Consider the following 19,889-nt stretch of genomic DNA (forward strand, 5'->3'; position numbering starts at 1 on the left):
GTCTGATAGATTTACATGAACAGCAGCAGTCATTTTCATTGACTTGACATGACTTGCTTTAAAATAAGTACATTTAAATGCATTAAAATCTTAATAATTTGAATGTATGGAATTAATAAATTATTAGTAGGCTATAGTAATACAGTATACCCAAACCTGCCTCACTCTACATCAAGGTAAAGGTATTAAAAGGTTAAATTATGTAAATCAGTATCTATATATAAATGTACATCTAAATAAAACCATGAAATTACGTTGTAATATTTTACCATACTCAGAAATAACATTATATTACCACATAAAGATGTTATGGGGGCTCTTGTCAACACCGTCAGTGTACACGTTAACACTGTCAGACAGAAAACCTGACGGTGTTGACGTCTGACAGTGTTGACAAAATGCCATGTTTTTTCCATCTCAGCCATCGGTTTGACACAGGAACCATTTTGTTTTTCCTAAGTTGCTAGCTACCTCTGTAGCCCAACTCCTAAATTTATTTCATAATTCTTAAATAAGATCATCTTAATGGAGGATACAGTGTTGACATGTTAAAGCTGTGACCACAGTGATATCAATATTGTTTGTTTAAAATGTAGAAAAATAGAAAACTTGCTAGACCATGTGAGGTACTGCTGCCATCATAATATGCAGGAAGTGGAAAAGGGGTCCTCACGGATATAGCTGACCAAGCTATTTACTGATTTATTCAGGATTATAGAAAATCTGACAGTGTTGACGGAAACTGAGGACACAACTTTGCTAAGCAGATCTTTAGGGGAAAAAATGTTTAATGTTGACTTTACGTATTTTTTATACAATATTAATGATTCCCTTTCAGATGATATTTATATTTAAAAACAAAATAAAAAAAACCCCAGTTTGTCATTATGACCTCTTGCTGAGGACAAGTTGATTTCCACTGAATTCCGAGTACAGAGCTTACAGGTAAACACATTAAATTGAAATTATTAAAATATACAGTATATCGAAACAATGTTATGAGTATACACAGTTCCTTTAGATGTCATTTTCTAAGTAAATTTATCCTGCTTAATTTGTCAATTTTTAACATAAAGAACACTTTTCTCTGTAGGACATGTTTTGTCCCGACTCTCAAGAACCAGTGAGGTATTTGTAATCTAATCGACTTCTCTTTTTCACTAACACATATCCTTTTAAAAAATACTTCCATTTCATTAAATAATATCATATAAACACCAACAACACCCTTACACACCCTCATACACAAACTCAAACTCTACCCACTGTAATGTGACAAGAAAGAAGATTAGACCTAACCAAAACCTCTCTAGAAACCGACGTGCACATCAAACATAAACACATCAAATACCACAAAGTACACAAAAATTAAATGAAAAGAGAAGAGAGAGATGGAAGGAAGACGGAAGTGGTTTATTTATTCAATGGTCTATATGGTTAGATTGTCACACAAGCTATATCTAGCATATTGGGTACAGTTAACCTCAGACCTGAGGCTCAAAGGACCTCAGCAAGTTTCACACTGCCAGTTAACAACAGCAGTGCATCATACAGCCTCGGTAGAAACATGTTTGGCCTTTGTCTTGTCTGTGATGAAGTGGGGAACAACCTGACATTGTTAGACAGCCCCCCCTCCTGAGAGGTCATCTGGACCCCTTAATCCCTCCACATCACTGTCTGCAGTCACCCTGCACACTGTCTACTGCTGCATTTAATCAGATTATCACCCCTGACCCATATTTACCAATCTAACTCAAAGTCAACATAATTCTCCGTGTCTCAGCAGGCACCAAATCTGTCCTTAACTTCAACTAGAAGTGGAGAGAGAGAGAGAGAGAGAGAGAGAGAGAGAGAGAGAGAGAGAGAGAGAGTGTGAGTGAGAGAGAGAGAGAGAGAGAGAGGGAGAAAGAGTCATAAGAGAGAGTCAGTAAGAGAGACATTACTCTCGCAAGGTCAATTAAAATCAGGCTCCGATAGAAGGGGCAGAGATGGGAAACTGCTGGTTACAGACTGTGCAGCAGATAGAAGAAGAACAAGAGAGCAGTCAAACTGACATTCATTAGCACTGAGCGGAGGCCTGGAGGATGGGGGGGGGGGGGGGGGGGGGGCATCCACAACAAAGTGAGTTGCAACGGCATTCTATATCAGCTTCGTGAAAATGAAAACTGTACCACCTCTAGGGGTGGCAATTGGCTGTGACCTCAAGATCTGATGAGGTTTCCACTCAGTACAATCATGCTTCTCAGTGCATTGCGACTTCCATTGATTCAGCCTGATAGCGTGCCGTCTTCAGCGCATTTAAAGAATTTAACTGCAGCACACAGCTGAATATGACTTTGAGCGTAATTATTACTCCAGAGTGGCAATTACTGAAACTCCATCTTAAAAAGAAAGGGGAAAAAGGGCAGTTTGTTTAGTCAACTTAACAGACTTTAAAAATATAAAAAATATAAAAATATGTAACATGTTATCTGGTTGTATTATACCAACATGTCAGATATTTTGATTATACCTTATTTCATACTTAAGTTTATGAGAATTGGAATGTTTTGGCTGTGACATTCAAATAATTCAGTGTAAGCAAAGAAAGACAATGTGATTTGGGCAAAAATAGGCTCTAATAGGGTAAAAATAGGGTTTTGTGTTCATATTTTATATAAATAGTCTACATTAAAAGATTAGATGTTCATGCTTCCCATTACACCAAAGATATGATTTGATTTGCTTAAAATCTGAAAGTCTGAATCTATTTATAAGAAGATGTATAATCTTGATTTGTATATTAATCATTTTTTTAACCCACAGGAGCCAACTATCAAAGTAGAACAGGAGGAGGGGGCTAGAGGTCTAACTACAGGTCCACACCTGGAAGATGAAATATGCAAACTGTGAGATTTTGTGTAAAATCGAGAATACACACCCACAAACCACAATCAATATTTAATATATATTATTTAAAATTGACTTGCACTGTGTAGGGTGTATAGGCTATATACTTGAGGAAAAAACATAAAACATTCATGCCACTAGTAGATGACAATCATTTTCAACTAATAGATGACAATCATCTATTTCTTGTTTGACAGATTCACATTGCTCTCTCTCTCTATGTGTGTGTGTGTGTGTGTGTGTGTGTGTGTGTGTGTGTGTGTGTGTGTGTGTGTGCAGTTTTTCCTGCTGCCCAGCCTGCACTGGGCCTGGCAGTGTGGATTGAGGTCACAGGAATAAGCTTCTCTCCACGGAGAAGCCACCACCAGGGGGAGAGTGGCAATAACGTAACGCCAGGTAGCACTGCTGATAGTCAAATGCTTTCATTTGAATCACAATAGGAGGGAATTTTCTGGTGGAAAGTAAATGAAGACAGAATGGCATTGGACTAATTTCTCCTACAGTCTTGTAGAGAAATGACGTCTCTGTAATAACACAGTGTGTAAACTAGATTCTCTTATCTGGAAGGGGCATTTCATAATTCACCTCAATACTATTTACATAATCTTATCCTTGGGTTTAACACCTAACATTTCCTTAATAAGAAAATGTGTCCCTCCAACTATATCTTGGGTTTGGGTCGCGCTTATTTTTCACCTACATCTTTTAACTGAACTTTAATTAACACAAGGCTTTGAAATCTAGAGCACCCTGGGATATAGCACCCTGCTATAGCATACGGGACGTGACTAAATGGCACAGACAGTTAATGAATTTATTGATTTTGGCTGTGATTTAGAGTTGAGATCAGTCTGCACAATGGGGATTTGATAGCAAAACTGCTGCACTGCTATCCAGACTCAGGCATTAAGCAGTAATTGGACAGTTGCTTACATGGAGGGGATTTTACTAAAATGTGCACACTTGTCTGGGATTCAAGTTTCCAACTTCACATCATTTTGGAGAGACTGTTTGATGGGAAAATCCCATTGCTTTCTAATGAATACATTGAATATACAATATGTAATAGAAATTTATAAGACAAGAGTTTTTTTTTCCTTTTATAACCATATGCTTTCTTATTTGGTAAATAGAAATAAATGTCAGATTTCTTTCCCCATTTCTTTTGTAAAAGGGGGTGCCTGAGAGATTTTCAAACTGGCATCCTAGGGGTTGGAACTTGAGATGAATGATTTTTTGATGAGACAATCAAATTCAAAGTTAAGCACTTGCACAGCACAAGTGTTCTCCTACTGATCTTTGTCATTATCTGAAGCACTACAACTTTTACTTGAGCACTGTGTCAAAAACATGGTGTGTTGTTTAGCAAAGTGATTTTGAAATTGATTAATTTTCTTACACCATGGCATGTCTAGCCTAAAGTCTCTGAAGCATCTTTTGTTTCTTTTGCATCCTTGACCCCTTTTACACTTGCAATTAACATGCGTCTTGGGTGATTGGATTGTAATCAGATGGCACTTAACCACATATAAATACAGGTGGAAATGCACCCGAGACGCGCTGAGGATGGATTGTAATCCGATCGCCAAAACCACCTCTGGAGGTTGTTCGGGACGCATTTGGCATCATGTGAGACCTTGGCTCGGACAGTAACATGCTACCAAAAATGGATTGTCAGGATACTCGTGGATGGGGAACAAGCGAGACAAGGTATTTATTCTCAATTTTAAAGTACGCAAATATCATGAGGACGTGACGTGTGTGACAATCTGGTGAAGGAAAGAGAAATTAGATTTCAATGTGTATACTGGAGATGCATTTTAATGTTAGGTGTAAATATACGAGGAAAGTCTGCACACTGTAGCTCCCTTTTGTTGCTTTATTGGCACCACAAAGAGTCAATGTGCCTTTGTGGTGCCAATAAAACAACAAAAAGGGAGCTACAGTGTGCAGTCTTTCCTTGCTAGATATAGTACTACTTCCGGGTCCAGCACCTGCCTTCAATGGTTTCGGGAATGTGCGCGACTCATTGTTTATACGTGTAAATATGCAGTAATTCAGCTACATCAGATCTAGACACAATCCGGATACAAGACACATGTTAATGCCAGGTGTAAAGGGGCCAGTTGATAGTAATTTGCACAGTCACATTCATTCATGTTGTGCATATCCAAAGGTCTTCAGAAAAATATCTGGACACTATTCCTCAGCCTACCCTAAACCTACAGGCCCACTGCCTCACCTACTCAGAGTGTGGCTGAGTAACTTCAGAAGCATCTCAACACCACAATTTCCAAAATTGGAAATGTTCCAGTTCCTGTTTATATACCTGAGCTTGAAACACAAGTAACAAAGGACAAGTACTCGTGTTTGACGTGCTCTGGTTTGGCGCAAGAAAAGAACTGATTTTATCACTGCTAAATATACACATCCTCATGATTTGCCACCAAGAAAATGGTCACCTGTAACTACTCAACTTGTCTAAAGTCAGGGAATATGAAGACAGAGGATGTTCTTCAGTGTGTGTCTGACACAGCAGTCTCTGAGTAAAGCCTGTTCGGCCAGAGAGGCGACACAAAGAGTACCAGTTAATAGCTCAGGGGTCTTTCTGACTTTAACCAAGCACTGAGGGTTTGGAAGAGAAATTTGCAGGGAGATTTTCTGAGATTTTCTAAGCAGAAGCCATTCAATAAGCACATCCTCAGAGTCCCTTGTTCCAGCAGCTTCAAAGACTGCGAGACAGAGAAGGAACTATCAGAGCCGTTTGATAAGCCCACAGCTAACGGGCTTACTGTCACACATGCGAGCACACACACCCACACGTGCACACGCAGTTTATGCCACTTCAACGGCTGTGAAGGAGAACAGACATCAGTGCAGCGCCCAAGACACTGAATCAAAGCCAGAGCCGCCTTCTGTGGAAGCTTAAGACGTTTCAATACAAGATCTGAGACACATTCAACAATCTGAATGGAGGAAAATGTTGTTTGCTTGTGTGTATATATATATATATATATATATATATGTATATATGTATATATACATACAACATTTTCCTCCTATATATATATATACACTGAACAATAATATAAACGCAACACTTTTGTTTTTGCTCCCATTTTTCATGAGTTGAAATAAAAGACATAACATCCACCTGACAGGTGTGGCATATCAAGATGCTGATTAAGCATGATTATTGCACAGGTGTGCCTTGGGCTGGTCACAATAAAAGGCCACTCTAAAATGTGCAGTTTTATCACACAACACAATGCCACAGATGTCGCAAGTTTTGAGGGAGCATGCAATTGGCATGCTCACTGCAGGAATGTCCACCAGAGCTGTTGCCCTTGAATTGAATGTTCATTTCACTACCATAAGCCGTCTCCGATGTCGTTTCCAAGAATTTGGCAGTACATCCAACCGGCTTCACAACCACAGACCACGTGTAACCACGCCAGCCCAGGACCTCCACATCCGGCTTCTTCACCTGCGAGATCGTCTGAGTCCAGCCACCCGGACAGCTGATGCAACAGTTGGTTTGCAGAACCAAAGAATTTCTGTCAGAAACTCATCTGCGTGCTCGCTGTCCTCACCTGGGTCTTGACCTGACTGCAGTTCGTCGTCGTAACGGACTTGAGTGGGAAAATGCTCACCTTCGATGGCGTCCGGCACTTTGGAGAAGTGTTCTCTTCACAGATGAATCCTGGTTTTCACTGTACCGGGCAGATGGCAGACAGTGTGTATGGCGTCGTGTGGGTGAGCGGTTTGCTGATGTCAGCCCCATGGTGGCGGTGGGGTTATGGTATGGGCAGGCATAAGCTACGGACAACGAACACAGGTGCATTTTATTGATGGCAATTTGAATGCACAGAGATACCGTGACGAGATCCTGAGGCCCATTGTCGTTCCATTCATCCACCGCCATCACCTCATGTTGCAGCATGATAATGCACGGCCCCATGTTGCAAGGATCTGTACACAATTCCTGGAAGCTGAAAACATCCCAGTTCTTGCATGGCCTGCATACTCACCAGACATGTCACCCATTGAGCATGTTTGGGATGCTCTGGATCGGCGTGTACGACAGTGTGTTCCAATTCCTGCCGATATCCAGCAACTTCGCACAGCCATTGAAGAGGAGTGGACCAACATTCCACAGGCCACAGTCAACAACCTGATCAACTCTATGTGAAGGAGATGTGTCGCACTGCATGGTCACACCAGATACTGACTGTTTTTCAAAAAATGCATATCTGTAGCCCTAGTTATGTGAGATCCATAGTTCAGTGCCTAATAAATGTCTTTTTTCAAGATAAAACTGCACATTTTAGAGTGGCCTTTTATTGTGACCAGCCCAAGGCACACCTGTGCAATAATCATGCTGTTTAATCAGCATCTTGATATGCCACACCTGTCAGGTGGATGGATTATCTTGGCAAAGGAGAAGTGCTCACTAACACAGATTTAAACAAATTCGTGAGCAAAATTTGAGAGAAATAAGCCTTTTGTGTGCATAGAAAAAGCCTTAGATCTTTTATTTCAACTCATGAAAAATGGGAGCAAAAACAAAAGTGTTGCATTTATATTTTTGTTCAGTATATATAGAAATAAATTATCTTGTAGTATAAGTCAAATTAAAACAATACTATTTGAAAATTATAAACAGAAATGGTCAGAAGAAGTTTTATGTAAACCAAAATTGAGAACGTACAGTCTGATTAAGTGTATTTACCATCCAGAGCACTATGTCACCCTTAACCTGACCAGAGCACAGAGTAGAGGTCGACCAATTAATTGTTGGGCCGATTAATCGGTGCCGATAGGACGTTTTACAAACTATCGTTATCAGCGGAACTTGGCTCCGATAGTGGCTGATGGCTGCGCAGCCTCCACCGGTCACGCGGGGACGTACATCACCGTTTTGCATGGAGGCTCCATACACAAAGTCAAGGTAATGTCATTGTGTACCTGAGATAATTTATATTTAAATGAAAGTTAACTTTAAGACAGCTTTATTCGTAAATTATGAGCATGATAAGGTTGTTGGTTATAGTATGGCATTATTAATGCATTAGACTGAAGATAACTGCGGCTCTGCCGAAAGCATGCTGTCTCCATTTTGCTAGCAAGCATGGTCGTTAGAATTTGGCTAGCCGTAAGTGCAAGCCTAGCACAGCTATGGGCCAATGGCCATATCTGATCATTTGAGGGCCACTTTTGCTGAATATATCTGTGTGCGTGTGAGTAACTCCTGATAATAATCTAAACAACTGTTAAAGACGCCATGAAATGGCATTCTTTCTTCCTTGATTTTATGAGACGAGCGCTGGCACTCAGTGCGCTCGACCGGGAGAGGGGCAGCCATAAATGCGAGACAGACTTTAAATTACGTTTTTCAATGTAGACTACATCAGAGATATTTTTTTCACAAAGCAATTCACCACTCCATGAAAAAACCTTCAACGCATTATTCTGGATAGGGTTAGAAAATGTGGGCTAAACCTTGCAGTCCCGGGGTAACGTTAAACGTTGGAACAGTTGATTTTACAGCAAGGCTGACAAGTGGCATTCAAGTCATATCTGACCCGTTTTCAGTTTCTTTCTCCCCACACAAGTTATCTCTCGAATATATAACGCAACACTATCAGCTCCTTGTTCACGATACAAGACAGGCAGACAGGGAGGAAAAGAAGCCATTCAACTTTTACTTTACTTACCAATTTGGTGTTATCTCTTCCAAATAATCCAGCCACGTAACTATCCATTCATGAAATGAAATCGCACACTTTAGGATCCTCCTTACCCCGGGAATATGCATGAACATTAATGGTTTGTAAGAGTGGCATTTAACAATGTAACGGGACACGCAACAGAAGTATTCCTTCCTGGCCAGTGATGAACCACAGAACAGCGCATCGCCCATTGTGGAACATATTCCAACGATGTAATCCACCAAATCACACTTCAGGATATTCTCTTAATAATGATTAAATTCAGAGTGACAAAAAACTGGTTTATTAAAAACGCCATATGCAAAGGTAGCCGACTAGGCTAACGTTACTGCGGAAGTAAAGCACGTTAACCCTAACCATGCATGACAACACCACAAACTCCGAATGATGTCGAGGTGATAAAGGGGTAATTCACTTTTTAAATAAGATTATTATGGTAGCTTCTTTGATATATAGATGATAATATAATAATATATATTTGATAATAAATCTGGATCACTGAACGTTATCCAGTTTCTAATGAAGTCAAAGATTGCTCATTTCCAACAGTGTTGAATTTTTTTTCACAGGGTGGCGGCGGGGATATCGGCCGATTAATCGGCTATCGGCTTTTTCCTGCTCCAAACTATCGTTATTATATCAGCCTTTAAAAATCCACTATCGGTCGACCTCTAGCACAGAGGTCTGTCTGTGCCCAGTTGAGATGTGGTATCTTGCCTCTGGCGGTGGAAACCGGACGCTTCCACTCAATTCCAGAGGAGAACAGAAAATATCACCTGTGTGATCTGGGAGAGGTCGAAAATGAAATGCACTTTTTGTTCTATTGTCCATTATATCACAATCTTAGATATAGGCTTTTTCGTAAAATGTCTGCAGAATGTCCTGATTTGTTTTCTATGTCTGATGAATGTAGACTTCAGTACTTGTTAACAGACAAAGTGTTTCACCTCGCTCAGTTTGTGTTAAATGCCTACCAACAGCGTAGGAGGGCGCTTTATGTTTTATGTGTTAAAGGCACAGTCTGTGTCTCAGATGTGCCTAAGTTATGTTTTATAGCTGTAATGTCTAAGGAGCAGGATTGTGTTTATATTTGGTTTGACATTGTTTGACATGTATGGAGGTGTATTATATTTGTTTTTTCGCTCTCGCTTTTGGTGCATGACACTTTGAAAAATAAATTACTTACTTACTTACTACCGTATTTCCTCTAATAGTGGCCGGTAGTCAATTAAAAGCCGGGTCTCCGATAATGGCCGGGGCCAAAATAAAGGCTGGCCCAAAATACAGGCCAGGGAAAAAAACAAAGGAAAGAAGCGTGAATTCGCCATAGCTGCGACCACGTACTGTGCGGGGAAATTTTTGTGGACCAACCAACCAACCAACCAACTGACCGACCGACCGACAGAGCGAGCTATAGTGCTGCTGGTCACAGCTAAAAACAACGGTGGATACCTGTAAACTCCTGGCGGAAGTCTCTGGAGCATGCCGCCGTCGATTACCGTAATTATCATAATGCATTGCAGTAACAAAAAAACAGCTACCTAACGAACCCAAACAGAAGCAGATCAGAAAACAAGGAGGCTTCGTACTAAAATATGAGCAAATATACTTATCAAACAGAGGGAATTACAAATAAAGGCCTGTCTCTAATATAAGCCTGCTTCCAATAAAGGCCTGGTAGCCTCTGCAGTTGAGGTAAATAAAGGCCCGGGCCAATACTAGAGGAAATACGGTATGTCAAATTATATTTAGGTAGTGTGGTAAGCCTTATAACTGCTGTAACCCTCAACCTACCAACAAGAGCCGGATCCGACCCCAAACATGTACATTTATTATTACTTTAATTTATAACTTAGTCAGTCCCCAACTTGTCCCCAATAAATGCATAACATTGTTTCTGGTTTCTGCCTTCATTTGGACATAAGATGATGACGTATCCTTAAGGGTCACATATGACCCTCGTTGAAAACAACAAATTCTGCCTATGTGACTTGATAAAAGGAGTCTTTATAAGAATTCAGGTTTCTGGAGAGACAAGATATCAAGTGATACATACCTACAGAAGGGGTACAGCTGGTGGACATGGAGCTCTCCAAATGCCCTTCTAATTTCTCCAATCATGTTCCAAATCAAAATGATCTAATATATGTCCTTAATGAATATATCAACAGCTACTTCAACAACTATATTTTAAAGGTTCAAGTTATAAATATGGGGATTCAAGATAATTTGGTCTTTCCAGGGTCCATTGTGTTCTGTATTATGTACTGTTTGCATGTCACTAGATGTTTATTTTATGTAAAGCATTTGACTGGCATGTAGTTAGCAGTTGATCAACTCATGGCCCAGTAGACTGTGGGAAAAGTGTCTGTCAAAAGCCAGTATGCGCTGAACACAGCTTGGTTCAGATTGTGTGCACCGAATGCCTGTAGAGTACAGGGAGATATCGCAATAAAATATTTTAACACTCAGCAGGAATATCATTAAACCCAATTAAAAGTGCATCTATAAATGTTAAGTTAGATCTTGATTGAATAGTTTCAACGTGATGGCAAATCAGCAATTTATTAATAATTTACAAAAAATAAATGTTGTTTTCAGACTAAATGTTGTTGTTGTTGTTATGATATAAATCAACTACAAAATATGCAGTAATTGTAATAACAAAATGCATAATTTTTTGATGAAAACTGTTGTTTTTATAGAATTACATTGATGTTTATCTAATAACATTATAAAAGAAAACATCCCATTTTGAATTGATTGGCTTTGCTAGTTTAAATTAGGTGATCTTCTTGTTTAAATGTTCATTAACACTAAACAAAATGTTCACAACTAAAAAATACTGCATTAATTACAGCATGTATGTCATTGTACATTAACTTTTACCACTGTAAATGTTGTATATGTCTAACAACATTTTAATAGAAAAAATCTGTTTTTCAAATAATTATAAATTATAAATAAATATTATGTTTTCTCTTACACTTGTGGACTTTGGTCTTATCTGACCCCTGTCGGCCATTAATAGGTGCAAAATATGTTGCTCGCTCTTGCTGGAGGGTTAACTAATACCAGTTCATAGCAGTTTGTTTGTTGCATAACATTTTTCCAGTGTGAGGGCTGAGAGTTTTTGAACATTCAGTTTACATAAAGGTTTGTTCAAATTAGCAAACATTACCTCACGTTAGCAATCAAAATACCTTGTTGAAAACAGCTTTGAGTGTATTAGAGAGCCCAACTATCTGATTTCACAAAACAAAAAGTTTGCTCCAACACTGCCAAACACTAGAAGAGATGCCAGTGTTATTTCTATATAACAAGCACTTTAGGGCAAATCTGGCCATCTCTAGTGTCACCAGTTCTCTGTTGGAATAATTACATAACGTTCTCCAGTATGAGGAACCTGACTTGCTGCATAATTTCCTCACTAGTTCAACTGGCATTTTGCTGCAGTAACAGCAGATGGCAGAAGCCTGGATGATGTGAACTTATAAGTGCTCTACTTCTGGGAACCTTGTTTGGCAGAAGGCAGATTTGAGGAAAGTCTGTCTCAGTACTATGGACAGAGCTATTTCTTAACCTTTTCTGCTGAGCATGCATGCTCTTTTTTAGCAACACCCCGTGTCACATACATGCCGTCAACCACATTCACACCTGGCAGCTGTCCATTAGAAACACAGTTTTCTACTGTTGTCTACTGAACAGCTCCACTGGAGCAGTTGGGAATTAAATGCCTAGTTTTAAGGGCATCTCAACAGCAGTTACCGAGGAAGCATTACTCATTCACTTTTCCCACCCAGTTTTTCCTCTTAGTTAATTGCTCAGTTAATAGGATACCAGATTTTAAGCAAATGTCTGATAAGAGCCATTGGAGATCTTAGCACTGGAGTATTTGGAGTAGCAGTTTTCCTGCCACATCAACTTACACACTTTCAATGCTAATTTTCATCACCACTAGCTGCACGTGATGAAAAGCTTTTGAACGTTACAGGCAGCACAGATTAAGTAAAAAAGTAATATGACTGGGAACCACTGTGAAGCAACGTTTTGACAAATAGTCATACTTCACAAGGGGCCCTTAAATAAAATCTCTAAAGCTGAACATGAGAATAGAAGCCTTTTGAAAGCAAAAATAATATTAAGAAAGATGCCATCATTTCTCAGTGGCAAAATGCCACCTGAGATACAGTAAAAAAACCAAAACAAAACATGTAATTCAGTCTGTATACATTCAGCATGAATGCCTTTGCTATGAAGTATAAAGGGCATGCGTGTGTGTGTGTGTGTGTGTTCGTGTGTTTTCTCTCTCACCTCTGGTGTGAGAGCGTTGTTGTCTGTCGTCTGGCTGGACAGCAGGACATGTGTGAAGCCCTCCTCCTTCCTGACCACGATGTCCCGGAATCGACAGTTGCTCTCGTTCTGTCGCACGTTGTACCTCAGCCGCTTGTCGAACACGTAGCCTTTCTCGTCACCCAGCTTCCGCTTCACTGAGCTGTGCAGGTGAATCCTGCCGTTGGCCAGAGGGGAGCCTGATACAGAGGAGCGGGTACAAAACAGGTCAATCCTCCAGGACCTGTGCAGATGTTAGACTACGGGTGTAAAAGGCTCAACCTGAAAATGCTGTTCAGAAGTGGGTAATGCTGCTTGCCCATAGCCAATAATAGACCTGTGAAAAAGTCAGCCAAAAGGACATAGTGTATTGTTAAAATGACTAAAGGAAAGACTTGCTGGATTTTAAGTATCCAGAAAAGATAGGTGCAGCAGAATGTCTGTCTTGTCTGGTGACTGAAACGCCTCCATGACCAAAACATTGTTTTAAATGTTACATGTCTACAATATTAAGTTACTGATACAACAGCTGTGACAAATAACACAAGTGTCAAATTGGGTTGATATCCTTTGAGTATCATCTTCTCTAATTCTACATTCAAATAGTATCTTGTATTTGAATATCTGCTGTGGAAAAGTGTCAGCGTTTGGTATTCTCTACCATATTTATCATGATGTCGCTAAGAGACCTGTAGGATTTTCAGGGGTCCTTGTTGAACTGCACATGTCGGAAATGACTACGGTAGAAACCTGATTTTTTTTTTCCCTGTGGCAATTTAAAGTGAACAAACTAAATAAGAAGAAAGAGCTATAGCTTTTTGATTATGTTTAAGAGAAAATCTAACGTGTACATACATACTGTACACATATATATATACACATACATATTGCACCGGTGAAAGTAGTGGTGCTGAATGAGAGAGGCTGACAGTCTATTCATAGAACGGTAGGCAGCTAAGATAGCATTCATAAGTCCTCAGCAGCTCCTTTAGAAGTCTCTGGCAACAGACCTGATGTAAGTTTAATCATAACATTTCAACTTGCCAAAATGTAGTCTGGACTTTATTTCCTTTCAAAGTTGTCACTGCTGAGTATTGTGTTAAGAGATCTATCTAGAGTGTATTGTTGCGCTGTCAGGCTGACAGTCAGCTGAGGTAAATTGATTGCCGCCCCTCCCCACATCACTGGCTCTGTAGTGCTGTGGAAAAGTCTCTTTAGTGAGGCAATGATGTGGTTTAAATCTGTTTTTTTAATGCCAGCCTAACTGTAGATGAAGTTATTTGTAAGCTATAGGAAATTTGTTTGTGTTTATTTAAACAGGGGTATGATTTCCTGAAAAGTGCATTTTTTTGTATCAATTCTGATGTTTGACTTGAAAATATGACTTTTCATATTTTTCACTGACTTTCAGAGGAGGGAGTAGTTTGTCCATGTATAATTGAAATATGCACTAAAAAGCTGAAAAGACCATAACTCTGGGTAGGCAACAATGGACTGCCACCAGTTTGCTTAGATATGCTAAGATGTAATCACTCATAACTTTTGAACTATACATGATAAAAACATGGGATCACTGTTTTTCAGATTGAATCTTCTATCATTTAACTATGTTTTGTTGACCTTTGAATGACGTAAGGGATATGTAGGTGGACACCTTACATAGTGGTCATTATTATTTTGTATTAGTAAGCTATTGGTGATTTCATTTTATTTTACATATTATATTTTCAGCTTCCAACACACTCACAGCTGGTGAGCATGTAACTGAAGGTATTTGGTCTGCATGCTATCTGAGCTATCACAATGGGATTCACTGGATTTCAACTTTTCTTGATTGCATTAATATTTCAAACATGAATAAAGAGCCTAGAGCTGAGGTCCCATGGAAATTTTCTCATCTGAGAAACAATCAACATCCTTTTCCATCCTTTTCCAGCCTTTCTAAACGTTGGAACCCCGACTTAAAGAAGCACTATCACTGCTGGGCCAACATTAACCCATAAAACTCTTAACTCTCTTGATTCACCTGTATTGATGAAAATGTTTCGGTAAAAGCTGAGTGACACTAAATCTACCATTTGAATTCATGATAACTGACTGTAACCAAATCTGAGTTGTGCGCTTTCATCAGCTGGATGGACAGGAGAAGAGAGACGCACAAGTAAAGTAATGAGCGTGTCCTTTATCTGAGAAGCTCGACTGATGATGCAGAAGAAAACAATAACCCAGAAATGAGTCATACAGCAAGGCAATTGTTGTCTTGAGAACAGTTTTCCTCACCGCTGACAGATACGTGATGCTACTTAAAAACATTTCAGCAAGAATGTGCATTATGAAAATTAGGTCTTTCCAAAGCCTGGAGGCCCTGGCAAAAAAAAATCTCTTTCACCTTTTGCTTTGAGTCTAGACTTTGGAAATTCTCAAAAAGGTCCTGAACGAAGGCCTCAGGCTGTTCTCGCCCATGAGCGATTGAAAGGTGTGTGATGTAGTCAAGGGCCAGACCAGCTGAGTCTTAAGAATTATCAGTAAAACTTGATCTTTAGTTAGTTAGGAGTAGAAACAGTAATAGTAATCTAAATGACAAGAAATAAAAGTGTGTGCCACTTTATCTACAGTATAAAAAAAAAGAGACTGAGATAGAGGTAACTCTTCGGACCCCCCCACCCCTGGGACTGTGGCAGGTGGTGATGCGGCCTCCCTGATCACCCTGCTACCTTGTGGCAGTGCAGCGGGCTGAGGGAAGGGAGCTGGAGGGTGCTGAATGAGGTGAGCAGAGTAGCGGTTCTAGGATTAGGAGATCAGGATCCATAACAGGTGGAGAAAGTAAAGACTGAGCCAGACGGATAACCCTTAGGCTTGCAAATGTTGTCGCACAGCTCTCTGATGAGTTCTCGCAATCAATAATTTAGTTGTGGTGCTTTGAAATGTCGAACGGCTGACAACAGACACTACCATCAGTTTGATAGATTAAATCACACATGACTGGCAGAAAGTTGATGGGGTGAAAACAGAAATGATAGTTGGCCACAACACACATTTCTGGGTGTCAGTTAGGGCTGGGCAATATATTGTATAATATCGATACTGTGATATGAAACTAAATATTGTCTGGGATTTTGGTTATTGTGATATAAACATTACTTCTTCCTGGTTTTAAAGGCTGTGTAGTAAAGTGATACAATTTTCTAAGTAAAATGAACAATGATTGGCTTTACCTGCTCATCATATCCACATTACTTATTACTGATTACACATCACTGATTGCTAATGATCATTACTAATTTTCAAACATTTCTTGTTTGTAAATATCATCACATTATCAATATTGAGTTATTGGGTCTAAAATATAGTTTTATTTGATTTTGTCAATATCTCCCATCCTAAGTGTCAGTGTCACATTATAGAAACCATCCTCAGAATTGGAGAGTTCGGGGTAAGATGCCCAACACACAACATTCCCACAAGTGTAACGGACAGTGAGCATGGGCAACCTGTTAATTCTACATCTGATACACATCCAGCCTATTTCCATTAAATATGACAACAAACTCATCCATTTCTGTTCAACAAGCCGAGATGCCATTTTGAAAACCATATAATGATTAACTATGGTGGGGCGGGCCCTGGACTGTGACCCAGGAGTGAAATTCAAAGCTGTTATCAGTTGCTTATGTAGTCGAGAACCATAGCAGCCGTTTTAAAGAGCCTTGCTTCACCTTGCTTCACCGCTCGCTTCACTCTATGGCTTAAATTAGTACAGTATGCTGCTAAAATATGATTGTGTATAGAAGCAATGCAGTCTCTTTGTGTGTAGCAGACAGCAAGCATGAAATGTGTTTCTATTTCCAAGTTAATGCACCACTCTATTCATGGGAATATAATAAAGAACACAACAGAAAGGTAATGGGGTGCAATCTAAACTGAATATCACTACTACTATAACTGTCTGGTATCATGGCAACATATTGATGTCTAAATTATTATTTATAACCATTCAGAAATCCATTTAATTCCCTTACCTATTACCCATTCTCATGACCTTACCTAGTTCACTGGTGAGCTGTTGCCCAGCAGTATCCACATCTGCTAGCTCCCCATCCACTCGGTCGGAGGGCAGCCTGTGTGACCTTGCTGCTGCCCTGTACATGAGAGGCTCCACCTCTCCATTCTGGAGTCCAGTATGAGGAGCCCTCACCGGGGGGACAAACTGAAGCCCCGCTGGTGGAGGAGCCTTGTACGTCATGACTTTGCCCATCCTGTGTCCTGCAGCATGCTTTCCGCCTCCTCCTCCACTCACCTTCCTCTTGTGAGTGGCCCCTGATCCCCCGCTTCCCATCCCTAGCCCACCTCCTACTCTAACCCCGACCCCCGGGCCACAAGTCCTTTTCTTCTTGCGGGCCTCTGTCCGAGCTCTCGAGGTCTCTGTAGCAGACGGGCGGCTGGTGATGAGGGGCTGCGGGCCGGGCATACCTCCGGGTATCTTCGGAAGTTTGGGCCGCTTGTGCGTGTGCAGGCGCAAGCTGTTGAACTGGTCGATAAACTCCTCGCAGTGCAGCAGGTGGTGCTCCGGCTCCCAGGTGTCCTCCTTACTTCCATAGCCCTTCCACCTGATCAGGTACTCCCACTTGCCCTTCTTGTTCCGCCGCTTGTCCACAATCCGCTCCACCTGAAGGGCAGCACACAGAGGGGCAGTCAATTAGACATTATTTACATATAATTGTCTCTAAAACAGTCTTAGTAGTCTTTTCCGTCCAGAGGCTATGTTGTTTTGAAGAAATTAAAAAAACAACAGATGATTATAGAACCTGGATAGGACTGGATGTGCTGAATAGGCTGATCAAAACAAGACTGTGAGATGTATGAGTTAAAGAAATAAATATATAAATATAAGGATGAACCCAATATCATCAAAATAATGAAGACATTCTCCCTCTCTCCACACACTTCTTTCTATTTCATCCAGAGTCTCAAAAGGAATATAAAAATAGAAGCAATTCAACACCGGCTCCTGCACAGGCTGAGTGGGTGGCACAAGTTTTATGAATGTAAATATTCTGATAGAGGCCTCCACGATCTGACCCCAAGTCTGAGCAAAATGTATGGACCTCCGTGTCTGTCCAGCTGGTTCTGTCTTGTACTGTGATCTGTTACAAGGCTGCCTAAATAATTGAAATTGTGCTGAATATGCCAGCAGTCCTGGATCGAATGAATGTTCACTACCACATTTAAATGATATGTGCTAACTGATCAAACGGAAATAGTATATTCATAAAACATCTACTTATATATGAACAGGTTTTATTGCCTATAAAACATGCATGCAATTGGAAAAAGCAGATAGGGAGTAAAGTATTTTACTAGTTTTTGGTTTTAGTAATTTACTGATCCTCACTCTGCGATGGAGGCTCTGGGAACCCAGTTCCTCTGTCCAGGCACTGACTCTCTCACACACACACACACACACACACACCTAGACTGATATTCATCTTGATGCTTTGGCAATATTGTCTGTGAACTTTCATGCCAATAAAGCACATTGAATTGAATTTAATTGAATTGAGTTAAGTATATGGAACTGCAACATGTGGCTACCAACTCCGTAACTGTTACAACAGGTAAACAGAGGTGTCATTTTTGTCAGTTGTGTGTGGTCTGTGTGTTACACCAAAACAATTTTAATGCGAAGGCAAATGAGGGGAGGAATAAACTATCTTTGCAATTTTGCAACATGAAATGAGGTATTATTATTAGCGTATAACTTGACAGAGGCTAAAAAAAACAAAAAAAAACAGATTGCAACATCATCCTGTGTATTAGTAAATGCAAAATTGTCCAATAACCGAGACCATTTTAATTTGAAAAGGCATGCCCATCCCTAGACACTACAAAATTGAGTTGTTCAGCCTGGGTAGTGGGATCTCCAGAGAGTAGTCCTCTTCATGATTGGACAATATTATGCATCCTGGCTCCATCCTAAGCGTAAGACCTCTCACAAGATTAAAAAAAATAATAACAATTGAAAATTGTGAAAAGCACTTCTAAATAGCAGCTTCATGAATTACATGTAGAGACATTCCCAGGGAGTGTCAAATCCTAAAGGTACTTTTTGTAACATGTTGCAAGTGTAAGATAGGAGCTCATTCACTGCAGAAGGAAGATAAGAGGCCATAGTTGAGCTGAGATGAGCTGTAGGCTGCTATCACAGAGAAACCTTAAACATAACTGTGGCTTTTCAAGGTCACACCAGCACTAGCACAGCCTGACACTGGACAGTTACTGTGGGCCAACTGAGACCACAAAGCAGCAGCACATTCAGGAAGTGGCCGTAACGACTCCACACAAGCACTTTATTATGTAGTAGACTAAACCCGTTGTACAGATTGGTATTAAGAGAGCAACTTCACAAATATTTAGCCAATATAAAAGCTGTAAATATTAGTGGAACAGGAATATGGACCGAAGTGAATGTTGTCATTCCTCTGTCACCATAGTTACTGAATTCATTTTCACTAAACTATGTATAATACCAAACTATATATTTTCACTTAGCTATGTGTAATACTCTATTAAGTGTATTTATTTAAATGTCAGTTAATTCAACAAAATGTGAAAACATGACATGGAAAATATTCATATATAGATAAATGAAATGTGTATTTTCGCATAAAAAGTTGATTATAAACTCAACTAGGGTTGCCAGATTGCAAATTTAGGCCTATGCAGGTTATGAAGATGCAGCCTCATTAGTGTTAGCAACTTTATCCTGGAAGTACTTACATAAATTACAGACAATGAATCTATTGACTTCAGGAGACTTTGGATGATTTATTGTGCTCTAACAGGCTTTGGGACAATATGATGTTTCAATTCAGGACACGGATGAAAATATCAATAAATAATGATTGACTGACCTCCAAATCATCTCACAGAGTGTTT

At 39.9% G+C, this 19,889-nt stretch overlaps 1 protein-coding gene across 1 annotated transcript in view; it reads right to left on the minus strand.

Moving 5' to 3' along the window:
* Positions 1-19,889, minus strand: part of LOC139652179 (chromodomain Y-like protein 2) — a 45,077-nt gene that overhangs the window by 6,149 nt on the left and 19,039 nt on the right. Inside the window, exons 2-3 of the mRNA XM_071529168.1 lie at positions 16,998-17,619; positions 12,936-13,153 (exon numbers count right to left, since the gene is read on the minus strand). Of these exons, the coding sequence (XP_071385269.1) occupies positions 12,936-13,153; positions 16,998-17,619 (840 nt within the window). The remainder of the gene's footprint in view (positions 1-12,935; positions 13,154-16,997; positions 17,620-19,889) is intronic.

The sequence above is a fragment of the Centroberyx affinis genome, unplaced genomic scaffold (genome assembly GCF_046629955.1).
Source record: "Centroberyx affinis isolate AG114_WGS23_722 - 3 ecotype Tasmania unplaced genomic scaffold, CSIRO-AGI_Caff_v1 ptg000123l_1, whole genome shotgun sequence".
Taxonomy (NCBI): Eukaryota; Metazoa; Chordata; class Actinopteri; order Beryciformes; family Berycidae; genus Centroberyx; species Centroberyx affinis.